We start from the raw sequence: 22161 nt of genomic DNA on the forward strand, positions 1-22161 counted from the left end.
TAGTGTAAGCGAAATATCTGAATACATCTCAAGGCTTTTATTGTTATGTGTGCATAGCTACAGTGTAGTTAATTTATGACAATGAACTTTCTAGGTCACAGGCTCCTCCAGCAGTGCAACACAATAAAACAGATACAATAGTACAACTAAGTAAATACAATAAAATATAATATAATAGAAACATTCCAGAATAGTATACAGTAATTGGAATATTGATATATGAGTTGCAAACAGATGAATGTTTTGTATGTTCTTTCAAAAGTTTAGGTGTTTAACATTCTTATTGCCTGTGGGATGAAACTGTCCCTGAGTCTTCATCTTCTATCCCTCGCTGCGTATCATCTTCACTGTTATGCGCAACATTGACGGTTGAGCTGCAAATCTTCCTGACATCCTGTGGGACAGTAAATCAAAGGGGAATTTATTCTTACTGCGTCGAGTAAGCGGAGGAAAGCAGGGCAGCCCATGCAGGAGCAGTAACTCCTCCCCTGTGTCACCGCCCCCTCCTCTCCCTCTCGGAGAACAGCAGCACAGGAGCTGCCTCGTCTTTCACGGAGGAGATTCCCGAAAGCCGGAGTAATAGCAAAACCCCATACAGCCATGGCAGAAAACGCCGGCTTGGAAAACCACCGCATCAAGAGCTTTAAAAATAAAGGACGTGATGTCGAGGTGAGCTGACATATAAACGCGAGTGTTATTGACATAAATCCGGATAGTTTTGCGTAAAAAAACGATAGTCTTTGGGCCTCGTTGGGAAGCCTGGCTGCAGCTGCTATTTAAGCTAAGCTAAGCTAACGGGAATAGTTCGCCATCAAAAGTGCTTATCTTGTCAACGACAAATCACACCCTTGATTGAGCGATTGTGATGATTGTTTAACACCTAACACGTGGTCTACTATTATTCAGTTGGTAATGTTTGTAAAGAGGAAGCGACATCACAGCTGGGCCGTTAGAAATGGGAGATTTAAGGGCAGGAGGTGTAGCTGTCACTGCCGGCTAACGACACCTAGCATGTTGGATGGGCACCGGTGGCTGGGCCCGACCGGCTCTAAAATCTTCACACTTGCTTTATTTCATATCAAGTTGGTCTTAATCAACACCAAATCTAACTTGCAAACGTTACATAAATGTGTCATTATTAGCAAAACATAATTTAAGGTTAAATAACATGGCTGGGTCACATCCACCCTTACCAAACATTGCCCCTCCTAGTTAGCATGCTAATGTTAGCATGTGAAGCCAGCTGAGCTACACTGAGCTGCTAGCTAAGCCACTAAACTGTTAGCTACATGGGAATGATGCGATGACCTTAGTTTTACAGTCTCATTTGATGTGGAAAACAGTCAAATGTAATGTCAACTAAAATCATTTGAGGTCATGTATGATTCAAATCCATCAGTGAGATTTGGATAGCATTGAGCCAGCAGTAGGCTACTATTCATTATAACTTGGTGTCATCACATTTTAAGTTGACATTGCTATTAAACTATGAAACATAATTGTAGTATATTCACTGTCTGGTCATATATCTTTGAGAACTATGTACCATACTGCCAAATGGGCAGTGTTAACAGGCTGGGTATTGCAGCATCATACAACTAACAAGTCGAATTATACATGTATGTGACAGGCAGCATTTGTCTGTAATGCCCATTGACTTGATGACCAGACCATTTGGCAAAGGCTGTGTTCAGACCAGCAAAATATAAAGGAAGCTGACAGTCTTGGACCAAAGGATGTCAAAGCAAAAACTGTATAGACTTATTTAGATGAACTTCCTCACTTCTATCAGGGTTATTCAACAAAAGACACAAAGATATATCTCGAAATGGTCCTTTTTAAGAACATGTCAGGGGGCCGTTTCATCCTCAAATTCCAAAAAGCACAGATGGATGCCCTATTGGTGGTTGTTTTGAAACTTGGGGTCAGTGTGACATGCACATGGCTACTATGACAGACAGACTTTGCCAAGTGCATTCCTGGTGCTATTTCAGGCATGTTGGAAGTCCGACCTGGGTCTCCTGTGAATGATCATCATTTCTTTTAAATGGATGACTCGGTCTACAGGAGGGGAGAAGATGCCAGTTTGGGTTTTATTTATTTAGGTCAGGCTTAACGGATTGCTCTTCATTTCTGACATCACTAGAAACGGCTTTGAATTGCAAAGCAGTAAAGACGCATGCCGTCGGATGCAAGCTCCTTTGTTTTGCAGGAAATAATTATTTCAATGTGTTGATGGCGTGGTTAATGCCCTCTTATTTCTTACCTTGTAGAATATCTGGTTTAACGGTTTTGTTCTTGGAGTTATTCTTTGAAAGATTGTCTTTATATGCATATGCTCTTTGTTATAGAGACATCCGAATACCTTTATTCGTCCAACATTTATTCGTCCGTACATTTACAAAAAAGTTCATATTTATGATACAGCGACCAACAGAATTAGCTAATTAAAGTAAACTAGGGGCATTTACCTCTCTTAAGCTTTAATGATGGTTCGATTAGAAAAATGATCACCAACTCTGTTGATAATCACGTAATGTTTAAAGTCATTTGGAAGACGCACATCCAAAATGGTAGAAAAAGCTCTTTTTTGCCTCAAATGTAGAGATGATTTTGTTTTTTTAATCATCATAATAGATTAATATTTGTATGTTTCAGACAGAAAATAATTAGCAGAATTATAGATTCAATGAAAATAACCATTAGTTTCAGCCTTACTTCACGCCCGGGCTGGACTTTTGTATTCTGATGTTCTGCTGTCTGTAAGGGACATTTAGTTTTGGTCCTTACTTTCAGTTTTGCAGTGGTTGGGACACCTATCTGCCCCACATCCTCCTGATTTATGACTGTCCTATATTACGTAACAGGCTATTTAGGAAGGCAACATGAACCTCTTTAAACAGTCACAAGATCTTAGACCATCTCAAACGGTTCAGGATGAACTGCAAACCCAACCAACCTACATCGCTTGTGCTGTCAGTTAGTTAAATCATATTAAAAAGTCTCTGTGTTTATCTTCACATAAACTCTTCCTTACCTTAACATGTTTCGGCTATTGTTGTGATGATTCAAAGATGTATGTCTAAATTAAGGGGAATAATACATCTATTACATGCTCTGTTAGATCCCAAAAAGGTTTTGGTCAATACTTCATTGAATCTAAAGGACATCATACAATTAGATATTTTTGCCCATGATATTTGATTATTCTTCTTGAGTTACTATCGATATGTGAAATGCTTAATAAAGTGTCATTTTCACTGCAGTATCATCTCTCAAAAATGTGCCAAAGCTCAAATATTCTTTTCCTTTGCTGAATCTTCTTCTTCTTTGTTATAGACTATGCGAAGACATCGAAATGAGGTGACGGTTGAGTTGAGAAAGGTGAGGAAAATATCCACTGTCTGTCTACACATACATCCTTCACTCATTTAAAATACTATTTATCTGTCCAAGACCCTAGATGCTTAAATCAGTCTTGTACAAAGTACCTCATGCTATTTAATGACTATCTTCTTATAATATCACATTTTTCTTAATATTTAATTATCCCCCCTACCTGCCAACAGACTATAGAAAACAAACCAAATCTACCTACGGGTACAAATAAAATACCCTGAAATGAACCAGAACAACAATTGGCTAAATCCTGCTTTAAACCTTTCTGTTACTTCTATAAATGTGAAGTTCTTGGTATACTGTCTCAGTTTGAACACAGGACACAACACAGTCATGTATTGTACTCTGCTTATATTCAATTTGACAGTGTATTTTATGTTCTTAGAAAAGTTGTACCAGAGTCAGTTTTCGTTACCAGGATACCGTGTTTGCTGTTTATTTCCTGCGCTCCCTGCTGTTCAGGCATGGTGACAAAATTGAAATGAAAGAGGAGCTTCCATTTTTTTTTTTTTTTAAAGTAGTGCTGGGGTCCGTGTTGATTGTTGCGCAAAACATGAACAAAAGGGAAATATACTTGCAGGTGGGCATTGTGCAGTTTCGTCATGTGACGTATTTTGTGGTCCTTTACCCTGCACCAGAGGCTTAACGTTTAAAGGAGGACGGTACTATTTAAATGTCAACCTCTACATTACTTTGAGGGGTTAAACATCGTCATCGTGTTGAAAAAGTGTAGTCATTTTCATGTTATTCTATATCCTTTATTCTGTTCTGTTATAAGTGAGACCCATGCTAAGTTGGATTGAGGTTACTTTACTGCTTTGGATAAACACGTTGGCTGCTGCTTTTTGATGGCATCGCCCAAAGATATTGATGCATCAGCTTTGACCTTGAAGTAATGTAAGGTAAGCCTTCACACCGCTGTAACCGTCGACAGTTAGCTGGTCTCACTGGCAGCAATACATATCCCAACATCATGTTTCACAGTCGATGCCCCTAGAATCAAGTTGTTTCCCTCTGCACATTATTCTTTCCAGCCATCTGGTGGATTTGGTTGTGTGTTTATTTTTAGATAACACAATGTGGAATATTTAAGAAGCCATTAGAGTTCAAGAAGGAACTTGAAGCTTTTCTTAAGTTCTACAAGAATCCTCTGATGAATCCTCTGAGGTTATGTTGGTGTCATTTTCTCTTCATACAATACTCTCTACGTCCTGCAGTGGGCTCTTAATCTTTCTGTTTGATTGTTCAACTTAAGTATTCTTCTGCCAGTTTATGTGCAGTTATTCAGCTATAAGCTAGTTACGAACTCCAGGGCAGAGCCTTAAAACCCCCCTTTTGGACTGTCTTAAAACTGACAGTACACATACTATGTCCTTTTTAAAATTTAGTCCATGGATATAACCTGTTCATACATAAACATTGTATTTGTAGAAGGGGATGTTTAAGTGCAGCGTTCTACCAATCCAAAACCTCACCTCCAGATACAAGCCCTGTCTGATATGTGTGTAATTGTTGTGAGAATAATCCACATTTTCTTATGCAACAATTCAAACCAGAGTCATATTGAGTTGAGCCAGTCTACATGTGATTTCATACTTCATTGACAGCACTTGGAGACAGCACTTGGAGACAGCCGTTGTTGACGTTGTGTCTGGTGGGATATTTCTGGCTGATGCATTTCTTCTTGTCAGAACTGTGAACAAAAACGTACTTTAACAAAACAGTAAACGGAAGCTTTTAAAATATTCATAGACTAAAATATAAAAGATTGTGAGCAGATCCTGAAAATGATCTTTTGGTAAGATCAGACTTCCTGTTTGCTACTTGGGGGTGGCAGTGTTTTTTTAACACGTGTTCAGATCATTGGAATAGGACACACCGTTCATCCTTTTTGAAAGTCTTACCGGTTGGAGTGTAACAGCAGTTACATGTGGTTAGCTTTAAAGTGTTGCATTTTGTTGTGTGGTTTTCTTTGACTGTGAAATTAGTAATGCAAGGCACCCTTTTTAACATGCTGACGGGCCTGAGGTTGTTTTTAGTTTGACAGTTTTTACAGATTTAGTTCTTAATGATGGATGAAGTCAAATTTAGCTGAGTTGCTTTTTGATTTTTTTTAGTCTGTAATATTCTTTGTACATTGTATAGATGAGTAAAATAAAGCACTAACACAATCAGTACGGCTAATCCATCATCGTGTCGTTGTTCCTTTAAGCACGAATATCAATAGCACATTTCAAGACCAATTTCTAAGAGTTCATCAAAAGCCCTACTTTGCCCACAAGTCTTATCTGCATTAGTTGAGTCATATGGTATGATTCTGAGTTGTTCATGTAGTTTGTGGAAGAGAGAAGGTGCCCTCTGGTTCCAGGAAGTGGCTGCAGAACAAGATGATAGATATTGAAGTGAACCCTTTGCTCCGTGAATGTGTTTGTCACAGCCCTGGCACAATAGTGACACAAGGAAATGACAACTTGTAAACATCATATTACAAGGTGGACAGCTGCACTCGCCAAGGCATGACTTGGTTTTTGGGCTATCTGAGCTAGAGCTTTTGATTCTCTGTCCAAACCCAATTCGGACCAGTTTTCCCGCCAATTTCCCGGAGCTGTCTTTTCTTTTCAGTTGAGCAGAAGTGCTTTGTGTTATACTCAATAACTTACTGTTATGCATCATTTGAATATGATATTTTTCTATAGTCTCAGATCTTTTTGCTCACAAACAGCAGTTGCTTAGAACAGAGTCCACACTCCGGCCTCTTATTGATGAGGGGACAAGTTATACAATCTGGCTTTTAAAGGCGAATGTCGGAGAGTGTCACAAAAGTCTGTAACTGCCCTGAAAATACCAAAGATAACTTTAGCTTGTAATAAATAATCAAATAAATTCCGGTTTTTAATCAGGCTGAAGCACAAAACTGCTCCAGGGGTCTGGGCTCGAGTCCAGCACGATGTTCTGCTTTTCTGTGCCCGATGGCCTCGAATCTGAAGTGGTAACAAACAGAACTGAGGGATACTTTGGCATCGTGCTTCTAAACAAAGTCTGAAGATTCTGGTAAACAGCAGCTCGGATCAGCCGACCGCTTGGGGAACGCTGACACAGACGGGGGTGCTAAAACACAGAATGTCACTGCTAGGAAATACTGAGGTGGTCTCATGTTTTGCACATTCCATTGATCTGGATCAGAGCAGCGAGAAGCACTGCACTCGCCGATTAGTCATCAGTGACGCACATGAGCAGGATGCAGAGGAATGTAGGGCAAGGGAATCTCCTCCTCTCGCTGACTCACATCAAGCTGATGGGATGTTTGGGTCTCTCTAACTTTCTCTATCGACAAGTGTCTCTGTATCGCAGTGCTGTCTGAAGGTGTGCTTGCAGAGAGAGTGTGTGTGTGTGTTGTCCTTCAAAGAGGACGAGTGTGTGTTTGCCTTGTGGTCTAGCCTGCAGGCAGATTAATCAGAATACTTTTTTAATCCCATGGGAAATTGTGTTTCTTGACTGTTACTCCATCGAAAATATAATAAAAATGAATACAATTATTTTAATAAAAATTAGAATTGAAGTAAGAATTAAATAAAAAATACAATGGAGATATTAATATAAACATAACAAGTGAAGTAAAATGTCCAGAAAATATCTATACTATAATAGGAAGTAAAAATGTGCACATTGTACTAGGGCTGCTCAATTAATCGTATCGAAATTACGATTATGGCTTGAAACGATTACGAAAACAACGTAATCAAAATAAAACTATTATTTTTTTACTATTATTCTTTTTTAATATTTTTTTTTAAATTGTTTGTTCAGTTGAATTATACTTAAAGTTCGAGGTAATCAACTATTAAAAACATACTGTTCACATTTTTTTTTCTTCAATAAATGGATGTTTTCAAGGTAAATGGATAATCGTTTTTAATAATCGTGATATCAATTATTGACCCAAATAATGGAGATTATGATTTTTGACATAATCGAGCAGCCCTACATTGTACTACAATATATCAAATGTATATAACAATAGATACTGTGGTGTATTAATAGGATATAAATGCTGAATTGCACAGTTTTATCGAGAATGGCCATCTATTTGTTGACCAGTTTGTTGACCACAGGCTATAATGACTTCTTACTTACTTATTATGGTATATCTAACATGTGTCCTACACTTTCAGATATAAAAAAGTTTGTGAAAAAGAGGAATCAGTCTTTTGAGGCAGACCCAGATTCACTGACACTTAAAGAATTCATGAATGCATTCATGAACACTTTGATCTTCTCCCCTCATTGCTTCTCTGTCTTTTTCTCTCTCTCCCTCATCAGAACAAACGAGACGAGCATCTACTGAAGAAGAGAAATGTCCCACTGGAGGAGAGTCTGGAGGACTCTGATGTCGACTCCGACTTCAAAGGAGTAAGTTTGGATGTCTCTGTAGAAAGAGAGACGTGGAGGCACTGGACGGTCTGTATAGTGTCAGAGCAGCTGTTCCAGACTGTGTGTGATACACTCAAGAAACAGTCGCTGAGCAGCTTCAGTTATAAATGGATTCAGAAAAAAAGTGTCTTTGAGAATAGTTCAGTTTTTACTGGTATCTCCTCCCAATTAAAAGCAGGATGAATTAAATAGGAATGCGTTTCTGTTCACTGTTGCTGGTTCGCAACATTTTTCATTGCAAACTTCAAAGAGCCCAACTACCCACGTTATAATCTCCCCCGGTCGTCTCCCAAATGTTCTCCTGAGGTGAGACTGAAAGTTCATTCTTCTTCTCTGAAGCAGCAGCTGACGCATAAAAAGTCTCACCCCTGGTGTTCCAAGATGGTTGTAGCAGCTGATGCAAAAATACATGACAACTGGGTTAACATCCTCTATGCAGTGCCGGTTGCGCACTCTTGCTAGCATGCTCACTAGCTAGCATGCTCACTAGCATATATTTTAATATATATGTTTTTTTTTTACTGCAGAGTATGTTCAAATAAACCGTGGTGAATATAGTCTGGGGTTTCTACATCCAGAATGAAGCACTCCCTCTCTGCTGCTGCTTCTATAATCCCATTTAAGTGTACCTTCTAGTTTTTCCCCATAATGCAATATGCTGCCTAAGATTCATTTATCTCAAAAGCTGTTGACTTCTGACAATATTCTTTTAGTAGATTAATTAAAAGATGAGGAATAGCATGCAGAGTGAGCCAATATGTGCGTTCCAGTCCTAAAGGAAATTGCATTCTCATGTGTAGCCAAGTGCAGCGGAGAAGGAAGGAAATGTAGCTTACTGAAGCTGTGAAGGCTAATGCTATCTTTAAATGATCAGGCTTTCAAATATTAGAGCCAGTGTGGTAGTAGAGAGACGCATCTTAATCCAAGAAGCCACTTCATACTGAAAACAAGCTAGCGTAGGTGAAGGGTGGGACTTCCATGCTATGATATTTTAGCCCTTTGTTAATGGCCTCAAGCAAAGACACTTCAGGAAGAAGAGAGAGAGAGAGAGAATTTTGCATATTCTGCATATTCTGCAATTCAAATGTCCAAGTCACACACCAAGGTGCAGTGGGGAAAGCTGCTAGTGACAATATATACTTGTAAAAAAAAGAGCGCTAACACAATTACACCACATCGACATCTGTTTATATATTAAACCCTTCTTTAAATATTAATGAGGTTCAACTACATTTGGTAATGTCAACAACTGGTGCTAAACTGTCCTGCTATTATTATTATTATTATTATTATTATTATTGACATTTAAATGTGTATAATTGGGGAAAAGCTGGGATGGTGTGTATGCTAACATTGCTCTGTTTTTTTTCTCTTTTTGCAGCAAAATGTTACGCTTGAGGCCATCTTACAGGTAAGTGATCACTTAAAGCTGGGGTAGGTACGTTTTGAGAAACCGGCTCGAGATACACTTTTTGATATATTCCATGGAATACTCTTAACATCCCGATAGCGATGAATATCTGAAGTGCTTTGACAAAAAAATCCATATTAAAAAAATGTCATCTGTGGAAGCCGTGGTACTGTAAAAAGCACGACCAATCATTTTACTCGGCCCGGCTAAAATAACTGGATGACCTACCTGCCTGTCAGCCTTCCATCTGTGCACAAACTTATCTCGTGCCCTCATTGGTCATGTGCGCGTTCGTGTGTGTTGAAGGAGGGGCTCTGTACGGAAGTGGCCAATTTGTTCCGGTTGTGTATTTTCAAATTCTAGCGCACTCGAGCTGGTTTCTCCAAAATTACCTACCCCACCTTTAAATCTTCCATTATACATTTCCCAAAGGTACCAGCAGTGGCTCCTATACTCTTACATTATTCTGTGCTAGCATCAATAATGACCTTCACTTCTTGTCATTGCAGAATGCCACCAGTGATAATGCAGTAGTCCAGCTCAGTGCTGTACAGGCAGCCAGGTGAGTCACACAAAAAGACGTCAGCTGTTTTTTGGTTTTATGGACGTGACGGTCTTGACATTTTTCTCTTTGGCCTTTGACAGAAAACTGCTCTCAAGTGACAGAAACCCTCCGATCGACGACTTGATAAAGTCTGGGATCCTGCCCATTTTAGTCAAATGCCTGGAAAGGGACGACAAGTGAGTCTGCTTCTAAACCATTAGTGTTTTTACTCTGTGACGCAAACATGTAGCTCTTAAGACTGCAGGCTGCTGTGATGGATTACTGAAGCTGCTACATCAAGTCTCTGCCACACCTCTGTGTGTGTGTGTGTGTGTGTGTGTGTGTGTGTGTGTGTGTGTGTGTGTGTGTGTGTGTGTGTGTGTGTGTGTGTGTGTGTGTGTGTGTGTGTGTGTGTGTGTGTGTGTGTGTGTGTGTGTGTGTGTGTGTGTGTGTGTGTGTGTGTGTGTGTGTGTGTGTGTGTGTGTGTGTGTGTGTGTGTGTGTGTGTGTGTGTGTGTGTGTGTGTGTGTGTGTGTGTGTGTGTGTGTGTGTGTGTGTGTGTGTGTGTGTGTGTGTGTGTGTGTGTGTGTGTGTGTGTGTGTGTGTGTGTGTGGGCAAGCAAGCAAGCAGGGCAGTTGGCTGACTCTCTCTGCCCCGGCAAAGCCAAATATAACAGCATTCCTGTCTCTTGGAGTTCCCAAATTCCCAGGACCTTGTGTTAGCCGAGAGGGGGAGAAAGAATGGCTGACGTGGAGGAACTTGTAAGGGAGAAGCTGTGAGGATTTCACCATAGCAACCGACAACATAAAGCATCTTGCAGAACCATCTTATATTGGTGTTATTTTTGAGTTGCAATGCAGCCGAGCAGTTTGACCCACGTGCCTCCATGAAGAGAAGCAATTGTCTACTATTGTTGTTGCCATAGCATCATGGCATAAAGCCAAGGAAGCTCAGCCTAATGCTATGAGGAGGCACTGAACCACAACGCAAAGGACAGCAAGATGAGCACCAGTGAAAGTTTTTTCTGAGGTGTTCAAATTCAAACTGTCAGAACACTTAACTTTGCTCTCCACAGTGGCACCACATCCAAGTTGGAAATCCAGATCAGGGTTCGCTTCATGATGAAATAGTCCCTAGAGTAAACAGACTTCACACCCTCTGCCTTGGTTTACTAGCATTTGGCTGGTGGGCGGTGTGAGGAGCGCTTGAGATTGTGAGCTCTAATATTTTGTGTTGCAATCATTTACAAAATAAATCCCAAAATAAATCACGTGTTTCCCTTTTGAGCACAGTACCAAATCTAGACCATTGATGTCATGTCAGGTGCATTACCCAACACACAGACGCTGTTTTCACCAGGATTTCATATCGATTTATAAGAAGGTTTTTTTTTATATAGAAACTAACTGCGTTAAAACTTTGGAACGTCGTTTGCTAAACCAACATTAGAAAACTCCCACTCTTTTTCTGCATGTCTATTTATTGTGAATAAACCCAGTGTTTCTGAGTTAAAGATTAGGCTACACCAGGGGTCGGCAACCTTTTTGATATGAAGTGCCATTTAAAAAAAAAATTGTTATCAGCGTGCCAACGATCGAGAATTATCAACGGGGGGGGTAGAGGAGCGAACTATCAGCAGGAGGGCGGGGGGAGCCTCGCTGCGGGGAAGCAGTGTGTGGACCTGTCAGCGCAACTTACATGATGTCGAATTTAACAAACACATTTAAATAATTGGTTTAAACGGCATAATAATAAGGACGATCGTCCGTTCTGTGATTCTCCAGAGCACACATGTTATGATATTAGGGTCATGCAGAGTTAGATGAGATCGCTGTCCCTTTAAGAGAGAGAGAAAGAGGGGTGTGGCTTGTGCATGTGTGTTTGTGGATGGTAGAGCGACATTAAGGGAACGTGTGTTTTTGTTTCTGGAAGTGAAACGAGGCAGCAGAAAAACAGAGGTCTGTGATGTATTTTGTGAAACAGAAGAACAGCTAAATAAATGCAACGTCCTCCCAAGAAGAGCTCGCCTCTCTCCAGTCATTTAAGCTAAAGTGGGTTATTGAACCTGAAGCTTGTTGCTTCTTCCCTCCTCGACTACGGTCTGGGAGCCGACAGGAAAGTTCAACACACAGATGGCCAGTCCGCTCCTTTGTAGCATATTATTTCGATGAGAGATGAGCAGATCGCCACTGGGCTTTCAACTAAATACACAGCCACGCAAAAACTGCGTCATTTGTACAGCTCCTTATGGGTACTGCAATTAGTGAAGTGCTTTCCTCCGTGGTGAAACGATCAGCCCTGCACCACGGAAGAAAGCGGCAGAAAGTCACCTGGAGATAAAGAGAACGGGGCTGCGTTGCGTGCATGGCAGGTAACGGAGAGATGCGCTCTGGCGGCGGTCTCGTTCAGGATCCGAAAATACAATTTAAATATTTTTGCACACTTATTCCACTTAATCCTAGTGTGCCACTGGTTACGGTGCCGCGTGCCAATGCTGGCACGCGTGCCAGGGGTTGCCGACCCCTGGGCTACACTAATAATATGAGTATTGTTTATTGTTGTTTATTTATACGTATTTTCCATCGGTGACTGCTTAGTAGTTGGTCAGGCAAGCTTGGTCAGGCAAGCTTCCTAGAAAATATCGCAGGTTGGGAATGCTGAGTCTAAGCAGTGTTCAGAGACAGAAACGTTGTGTCCACCCTTTCTCCCCCTCTGCTTCACACATTACTTTGACGAAACTGACTTTGCTTTAATAGAAAAAGGCTTTCTAATTTACCGTAATTTTCGGACTATAAGCCGCGCCTTTTTCCCAATTTTTCGACGCTGCGGCTTATATAACGGTGCGGCTAATCTATGGATTTTTACAGCTAACGGCCACTAGGGGACCTCCTAAATCTATGGATTTTACAGGTTACAGTCCACCACCTTTAACTCTGTGGGCTCTATGGCCGATCCGTGCCCCCCACCTTTAAGCGGCGGGCTCCAGCAGGAAAAGCTGGAGGCCGGAAAAGAGTGAGACAGGTAGCGCGCAAAAGTAAAAGTGGAACCGAGAGTGGTACGAGAGACAGAACGAGAGCAAGACAGACAGACATTACGAGAGCGAGACAGTTTGTCCCCGTACCACTGGTTGAAAACCACTGCTGTAGATCACTGCCGGTACGTGCGCTGGGAGCGCACCGTTTAAGTTTGAAAGTTGAAAAGTTTGTGTGTCTGAAACGCTATGTGATACAGTACAGTTTACACAGCACAGTACATGTTCTGTAGCTACTATTGCACTAAATGCTAACACTTGAATACGTTATGCAAATATGCAACTTGTTTGTTGAAATGTTAATAAATGGGAGCTTCCTCAAACAGCCATCTCTTTCCCGACAATCCCCTCTGTGCACGAACCCTTACATATGGTAATTAAACATTAAAACACCTGCGGCTTATAGTCCAGTGCGGCTTATATATGTACACATCATTCAATTTACCTGCTGCGGCTTATATTCAGGTGCTCCTTATAGTCCGAAAATTACGGTAATCAAAAAAATCACTCATTCAAATTGAGGATTATAGTCAGAATTATTGCTATGAATGTAAGGAATATATGCAGACCTCTTCAGTCTGCCATGTTGAGCTATACGCTTTTGATTCAAATCTGTTTGAGACACATGGCTCTTAAAGTGTTTTAGTTGCCTTTGAAAAACATGTCATGGCAGCTGGGAATTCGGGGGAATGTTCGCATCGATATTAATGATAATGTTTCTTACCCAGTAGAAAGTAAATGATAAAAACTTCATGTATTCATCCTGTTCTCTGTGTCCGCAGCCCCTCTCTCCAGTTCGAGGCGGCCTGGGCTCTGACCAACATCGCCTCGGGGACGTCGGCACAGACTCAGGCCGTGGTTAAATCCAGTGAGTTGACCCCACATTCTGCCTCCTGCACTCTTGTGTACTGTCTGCAGAGCTGCCATGTTTATTTGGGTTTCTCTCAATCGGGCAGTCAGTCATTCCTGGGTTATGTTTTTATTAGATAACACAGCACTTTTGTTTTTGAAACGAAACCAACGTGACAGCCAGCTCATCACATGAATCCTGATCCCGGGTCCACTCTTAAGAACTGAGATGTTATTTAAAACATATCTTAAATGTAAACTAAAAGACTTTTAAAAACATTCTTAAATGAAAGATGACGTTGTTTGACTTTATTCAATTCAGTAATCCAAATGTAACACAAGTGCTTGAATCAAAGTATGTAAGTGAGACTTCTACATTGCACTTTTCAAATCTTTTTGCACCTAAATCTCAAGCTAAACTTCAATTGGTATTTTGTATATTATTTTAGGAATGTGTTAAAAGATCATGATGTTCAACTGAGTGTGTATCTTATAACAATAATCTGAATCCGAAAACATTTACAGCAAAAGTGGCAAAAAAGTTAGATAAAAAAATAAATACAAACGAGGACAATCTTGATGTTTTAGCAGTAGCTTACATTTCCTTGAAACATATGTATTAACATTGGAAAGGATCAGCTGAAGATCCAGCTAACTGTGCCTAAGCATTTCAAGAACTGGAAAAAAAAAACATTCATGTCAGCTGACTTTTAGCATATTCACAGAAATAGTTTATTTTGAACGCGACCACTGAAAAAGGTGGAGGGGGGAAAACCCTTTTAAGCAGAGTAAACACATTTTCCCTTTGTAACATTGTTAGTACACCTCATTCGGTTTGGAGTTGTGACAATTTCATGGGTTTGTCCGTTTTTATTTTGACTGTGACTGTGACCTGACCGAGTGCTTATCACTGGACTTTCACAAAGTGTTACCTTGGTCTAATTTCCGATGCGTTGATGTTTGTGGGTCCAGATGCAGTGCCTCTGTTCCTGCGACTCCTACACTCTCCCCACCAGAACGTATGCGAACAGGCTGTATGGGCTTTAGGAAACATTATAGGTAAGTAGTGTCCTCTGATTGAAGCGTGTCCATTCTGCGTTTAAAGCTCACGTGTGTGTTGACCTCTGACCCTTTTGTTTGTGCAGGTGATGGTCCACAGTGCAGGGATTATGTCATCTCCCTGGGCGTGGTCAAGCCGCTGCTTTCTTTCATCAACCCGTCGATCCCCATCACCTTCCTCCGCAATGTCACCTGGGTCATCGTTAACCTCTGCCGCAATAAGGACCCCCCGCCCCCTATGGAAACAGTCCAAGAGGTGTGTGTGTGGGTTTTAATGTGCCAGACAGATGCATGTGTGTCTCAGTCGTCTGTGTCACTGCAGTCTGAGTCACACAGAGTTTTTTTACCGCGCCTTTTCCAGTAGTCAAAGCCCGGGAGGCGCTTGTAACTATAAAGCGACATTTGAAGTCTGGCTTGACAGCTCTTCATCTTCTTTGTATCTTCTTCCTTCTCTCTCTGCGCTGTTCTTGCCATCATCTGATCAAGGTATCCCTCTGCCTACATTCAACCCACTCACAACCTTCTTTTCTCTCCCTACAGATTTTGCCCGCCCTGTGTGTGCTAATATATCACACTGATATAAATGTAAGTATCAGATTCTTACGTATGACTTTTATATCTTTTACGGAATGAAATCCCTTGCTTTGCGTCGACTTACGCGCTTCCTGTGTGCGTTCGCTCAGATCTTAGTAGACACGGTGTGGGCTCTGTCCTATCTGACGGACGGAGGCAACGAGCAGATCCAGATGGTCATCGATTCGGGAGTCGTTCCATTTCTTGTGCCTCTCCTCAGCCAGCAGGAGGTCAAAGTTCAGGTGAGACTTTGATTTAATGATTACATATTTAAGTCTTGTCTAGAGCTGCATGATTTAAAAACTGGGATTCAATTTGACTGATTTTGTAGTTGCATTATGATTGGACCATTTAAAAAAAAAAAAAAAAAAAAAAAAAAAAAATGATAATAATTATTATTATTATTCACTTTAAATGTAAACAATTGTTAATATTAAAATAATATGAAATGATCATGGTGTTATTCTACTTATTTATTTATTAGGAGTATCTGTCTGTAGAGGATTGATCAAGTCTGTAGAATACTGTTTGTGGGCCAGGACTTCCCTGCATGTGATTACTGCAATTTGGATAATGCAGTAATCCATATTGTGATTTATATATTTATAAATGTAATTATGTATATGTGATTTACATTCCCATTTTGAGGAGTTGTGCAGCCCCAGTCTTGTCGACAGGAAGTCAATTTTAATGATCAGCAAATGATTTTACTCCTAATTCTCCTCCGTTTGTTGTCTCTGTGCAGACGGCAGCTCTGAGGGCAGTGGGGAACATTGTGACCGGGACAGACGAGCAGACGCAGGTTGTTCTGAACTGCGACGTCCTCTCACACTTCCCCAACCTGCTCACACACCCTAAAGAAAAGATCAACAAGGTACCTAAGCCTTTATGATGATGTCGTCTTTTATTTTTTGCTAATGTAAGTCTGCCAGCTTCTTATGGCTTAGTATGGAAAGAGGAAGTAGGTGGCAGTAGTTATATTAGAGCTATCTGATTCACTGTCAGGCAGATTAATACACCTGGAGCAGATTTGTTATAGTTAGTATATTTCAGCTTAGAGGAGTGAGTAGGATTTCTTTGTTTTTAAATTCACTGTAATGCTTACTCGTATATTATATAGGCAATGTCTTTTACCCTGATGCAGATGCACTAAAACACTTATTTAATCGTGATGGTGCTGTAAGAAAATGAAACCACAATGCAGTGTAAAAGATGATTGTTACTGGAGCATAACACCAGAGTTCAAACTAAAAGAAATACTCCAAAATATGGAATCTCAACCATCTGCATTGTTCCCTGTTTACTAGCCCAATGGTGTAGAGGTAGAGACATCCATGTAAGAATATTGATGTGTGTGTTGGATAGGGCTGCTCGATTATGGCAAAAATCATAATCTCCATTATTTGGGTCAATAATTGATATCACGATTATTCAAAAACGATTATCCATTTACTTTGAAAACATCCATTTATTGAAAAAGAAAAAGGTGTAGTATGTTTTTAACAGTTGATTACCCTGAATTTTAAGTATAATTCAATCGAAAAACCAATAAAAAAAAATCTTTTTAAATAAATAATAATAAAAAAAAAATAAAAAAATCTTTTTATTTCGATTATGTGGTTTTCATAATCGTTGCAAGCCAACATCGTAATTGCGATTTAAAATACGATTTAATTGAGCAGCCCTAGTGTTGGATATCGAACAGGTTTTGAGCGTTGTGATTGGTGTGTTTGCAGGAAGCGGTGTGGTTCCTGTCCAACATCACAGCAGGGAACCAGCAGCAGGTCCAGGCTGTGATCGACGCAGGGCTGATTCCTATGATCATCCACCAACTGGCTAAGGTTTGTGGGTATATTTATTGTTATATTCCCCATTCTTTAGGTCCTATTTTCTCCACAGATGGTTCTCGACAAACATAATGTTGGCGCTGATTCAGCTGCATCTACACCTTCTATGTTATGTAGCCAGAGAAGCAGGACATCCCTGTTTGAAAGGAATAAAGCACTGAATGCATGCATGGCCAAGATTTCCTGTGTCTCTCTGCGTTAACGTTGTTGTAGAAAAACCCGCTACGTGCACGTTGTAGTGACAGCCTGTCTCTCTACAGGGTGACTTTGGCACACAGAAGGAGGCAGCGTGGGCCATCAGCAACCTCACCATCAGCGGGAGGAAAGACCAGGTGAGATCTGGACCAATGACGGAGAGGTCTGGAGTCCTTTGTTTACATAAGTGTTTTTATTTCAGCCGCAAAAACCCGTCCTGACGTGACGTGTGAGTCCAGCATTGAATCAGCGTTTTTGACCACAAAGGGTGCTCAAGTGAAAGTATTGTTACTTTAATAATTGTATTGCCTCAAGGTCAAATAAACTAACTTCATTATTATAAATTTTCTCTACAGCTAAACGTAGCCGAAGGTCATTTTTTCTAATATGGATTTAATTAGATTTCTCTTAATTGTTTTCTTTTTGTATTAATTTAATTATATCTAAAAAAAATTAAAAAAACTCATAGCTGCATATGACTTTTCCTGAATTGAAATTGTGTATTTTCAGTGTGTATTTTTTATGTCTGAAGCCCTTTGAACAGTTTTTCTCAAGGGCTTTATAAATAAAATTAATAATTATTATTGTAGATTTTATTGCAAATGTACAATAGTAGTAGAGTAGAATAATTAATTTTCGTTTTACAATTGATTAAAAATACATACTCCAGTGTATATATATATATATATATATATATTTAAAAAAAAAAAAACATTAATTTCAACCACTGCAAATATTATTCCGTAATTTCAAGTAAAAGCTAACCCCACGATTTCGCACTTGAAAGTTCTGAATGTTTCCTTGTGTTGAATGTTCCACGCTCATTCCAATGCTCCTGTGTTATAATGAAGTGTGTATATGTTGGCTCTTTGCAGGTGGAGTTCCTGGTGGAGCAGAACGTCATCCCTCCCTTCTGCAGCCTGCTGTCGGTGAAGGACTCTCAGGTGGTGCAGGTCGTCCTGGACGGCCTGAAGAACATCCTCATCATGGCGGGAGACGAAGCCAGCACCATCGCCGAGATCATCGAGGAGTGTGGAGGTCAGCGTCTGGATCATCGTGTCCTTTATGCCTTTTTTTTGTAAAAAAAACAAATTCTTTTTATTTGTTTTTTTCCAGACGTGGCACTTTCAGCACATTATATATAGTACAGGACAACATGTCTGTTAAAGGATATACAAATACCCATCCCCTATCCCCTATCCCATTAGGTCATGGTCACATAAAAAAAAAAATACAAATACAAATACATGAAATAATAATAATACAATAAAAATAAATAACACCCATCACAGTTAACAGGAATACAAAAGATTCACATTAAGTAGAATAATAAATAACACAAATAAATCAATTAAGACATGGGAGATCATTTTTATCCTGAAGTGAATTTGGCATTTAGAAAAAAAATGTATTGGGGAAATGTGTTTTTTATTTTTACGGACTTGAGTGTTGAGTATTATATTCCACGTCTTATCTGGCAAATGGAATTGAGAGAGCCTTATTGGTTGTATGACTGAACTCTGTTGTGTGCTTCTTCCCAGTGTTAATGTCAATAACAGGAATTGTTGTCTTTGCTATTCCCAGGTTTGGAGAAGATAGAAAATCTGCAGCAGCATGAAAATGAGGATATCTACAAACTAGCCTTTGAGATTATTGATCAGTACTTTTCAGGAGATGATGTAAGTACACCACATGTGATCTGCATGTGTTTGTCCTGCTCAGTGAAACGTTACTCTGCTGTGATCTCACTATATTTATCCTTTCCAGATTGATGAAGACCCCAGCTTGATCCCGGACACCACTCAAGGAGGAACCTTCAACTTTGACCCAGCTTCCAACATGCAAACAAAGGAGTTTAATTTCTAAAAGCTAGGATTTTTAGTTCAACCAGCTGCACGGGTACTCTGTAATCACCCCAGACATTCATCCATCTCTCCTCCAACCTGGCAACCTGGTACTGAAGGATTTACTTAGCATCACTTCAACATGGAAACTCACCACTGAAGGATTTACCCACCCCACCTCCTGCACTGCGGGGTGTTTTTCTTTATGTTTGTTAATCATCCTTCACCGAACACGGCTACCCTACATCGGAGTTCAACAGGCACCGTCACAACCTGGCAACCTGAATCAGGAGGGTTGCCAGTTTTAAATAAAAACCAGAAGGAAGAAAAAGCCTTCATGGCAAGCTTCAATTGCCAAATGTCCAGTTTTCACAAAGACAAAAAAAACACAAGCACATTTTCAGACACAAACACACACACACACACAGAAACACTTTTTGACACTTTGAATTTGTGTGCATACTTCTGTTAGAAGCCATCATATCACTTATGGGGAAGAAATACTGCTGTTTGTTTGTGGTTTATTCTGTGCTTTCCCTCCCCTGGATTGTCCTCTGGTGTTACTTCACCTACGCGCACGCACACTTGACCTACACACACACACACGCACGTCAACACACTTGACCTACACAGATTCCCATGGGCCGGGCACCCCAATAATCCTCTCTCACCCAGTTTTAAAGAGTTAATCCCAGAGCTAAGCCATGATTAACCGCGGACTCCCCGCTGCCCCCCTCAATGATCGTCCTGGGGCAGGTGGAGGGGGGGAAAGGGCTCCGAGGCAACAACAAAAACAAGGACTCCGTGGCAGACTGACTGACGGGACTTCTGACTAGATGGCGTCACTTTTTTTTTTAACGTGACCTCTGTTGAAACTTTGTTTAAAAAAAAAAAAAAGAAGAGAAACCATCAAAAATGTGAAGAAAATGCCATAAATCTTTTTTGTTTTTTTTCCAATTCAAACGATCCTGCTTGATTTTGATTCAGCAGGACGACGACAGTTTTTTATTTTTCGGACGTGAATACCTGTCACGGGAGGAAGCCCCTTTGGGTGAAGACGTAGAGACTTTAGAGAAGAGGAACATGTCAGCCGAAGCGTTTCATCCCCTGCAGGACATCCGTCTGTAGGACATGAGCTCGGTCACGTCCTGTGATTTTGTTCGGGACTCCCCTGTAATGTGAAACTTTTAAGAGGGATAGGGGGGGTGTTAACAATAAGAGAGCTAAAAAAAACGACCTGAATTGCTTATCTGACCTTTAAGATTATTTTAATTGTTTTAAATTCAAACATATTTTAGGTTTCAGCTACTTGGTTGAGTCTGTGGAGCTTCCATAATGTTTAATTTTTTCCTTTTCTTCAGTCTTATGCACACGTCAGAGAAGGCATTTTCATGTCTGCCTGTAGAAAGGGGACCTATACTCATTGAACACTAGACTTATATAACGAGTACAGGTCCTAAACACACTACTTAACTACTTTCTCTCTTTGAAGAGGTCACATGTCATCACTCAATTTGAATAATTGTACAAAAAATGTGATGTGTACCTCTCCTTGCCGTCTAATGAATATATGAATATATTTACATAAAGCCTGTACAAAGCTGCTGCAGCTGACAGTCATTGGAAGGACGATTTACTGTCAAAGATGGCTGGGGAGGATTTTTTTTCTTTTTCGTTGAAGCAATATTTCTTTGTTTCAATGTTTTTATTTCTGACTTGCATATGTATTGTGATGACATGCTGATAAATTGGAACAGGCAGTTTTTTTTCCTTCTTCTTCTTCGTAGTAGTAATGGTGACGGGCTTTTTTTTAAATGTGCCGTCCCAGTTGGTGTGGGGGGTGCGGGTTCACGGCGTCAAACTTTGAACCCGACCTAAGCCCTGGTCTCGAAGACTTTATGATCCTCTGGTTGGCTGCTATCTACTGAGAGGGGGTCCGAACAGGTGGGTAGGGGGAGGGTCACACTGGGGTTTTACGTATTGGGTGGGGTTGTTATGAGCAGCCCAGGCTTGTTTTTGGGACTAGCTGTTTATTACTGAACAAAACTATAGAGAGGGTGTACAGTCATGAACTAGCAGACTAGACCGAGCCACTTTAAAGATTTACAATTTCGTTGCCTTGTATCCGAATTGGATACAAGCTTATGTTTGTTGCAAGATTTTTACTTGCTAATGAAAAGTTGTTTTAAATAAAATATTTGGAGAAGAAGCAACAGACAGCGTTTTGGCCTCTGATTGTTTATATCTTTTTATAAATTTTAGATTGAATTCCTCTCTTTAAGGTGGCTCATTGATGCGTTCAACTCTTGTGTATATTAAAGACAGGAATGAGTTGAAAATCATTGTGCCTTTTGTTTTTCATTTCAACTAAAACTCGGTTTTATTGAATAGAAACAATTCTTTGAGTAGCTGGAGACTTTCTAGGGTGGGAGATAAAGAGATGTGTGGTCTCCCTGTTTTCTGGAGTTTGCCATGGCTGCTCTCTGCTGTGAGAGTAACCGCTCCCCTCCAAATCTTATTCACTAAACATTGTAACACACCATTTCTCCCGCTCATTTGCCCCCACCCAACACCACAAACCATCTTTGCCATATTTCAGTCAGGGGATTTTGATCTCATCTCACCCTCAGGACATGATCTGTGTGTTTGATCCTAACCAAAATAAACTTGCTGTTTAGCCGTTGGATCCTCCGTGCTTGCAAGTGTTGTGATTCACCCTTACAGTAGCTGTTACATGTAAGTTGTGCGAGTGTAAGCGATATGGAAGCCCATTTCTGCCAGAAAGTTAAATGAAAGCTTAAGATCCTTAAAGTCGTTATGACAAACTTTCTCAAATATAATAACTTGGTACTGAACTCCAATCAAACTGTTAAAATAAGCAGCATTGATCAGATATAAATCTTTTTTGTGTTCCTTCATAGTCTATCGCAGCTAAATCTAGGCCAGGAAAGATTTGGTGCCAACGGTGAGATTACAGTG

At 40.3% G+C, this 22161-nt stretch overlaps 1 protein-coding gene across 2 annotated transcripts; it reads left to right on the top strand.

The window, feature by feature from the left end:
• The first annotated feature begins 400 nt into the window (after window positions 1-400).
• kpna3 (karyopherin alpha 3 (importin alpha 4)) lies at window positions 401-21873 on the top strand. Of its 2 annotated transcripts, none has more exons than XM_079666998.1 (17): window positions 401-669; window positions 3340-3384; window positions 7720-7809; window positions 9212-9241; window positions 9751-9803; window positions 9887-9982; window positions 13598-13683; window positions 14631-14723; window positions 14810-14979; window positions 15264-15308; window positions 15407-15538; window positions 16042-16170; window positions 17033-17137; window positions 17404-17475; window positions 18214-18376; window positions 18923-19017; window positions 19106-21873. In XM_079666998.1, exons 1-17 carry the CDS (start codon window positions 601-603, stop codon window positions 19202-19204), a joined length of 1572 nt encoding a protein of 523 aa, XP_079523124.1. In that variant the 5' UTR covers window positions 401-600; the 3' UTR covers window positions 19205-21873. The 2 variants fall into 2 exon arrangements, with proteins under 2 accessions (XP_079523124.1, XP_079523125.1); XM_079666999.1 differs by having other exon boundaries at window positions 14637-14723.
• Window positions 21874-22161: the final 288 nt, after the last annotated feature.

This window comes from Notothenia rossii (assembly GCF_949606895.1).
Source record: "Notothenia rossii genome assembly, chromosome: 2".
Classification (NCBI taxonomy): domain Eukaryota; kingdom Metazoa; phylum Chordata; class Actinopteri; order Perciformes; family Nototheniidae; genus Notothenia; species Notothenia rossii.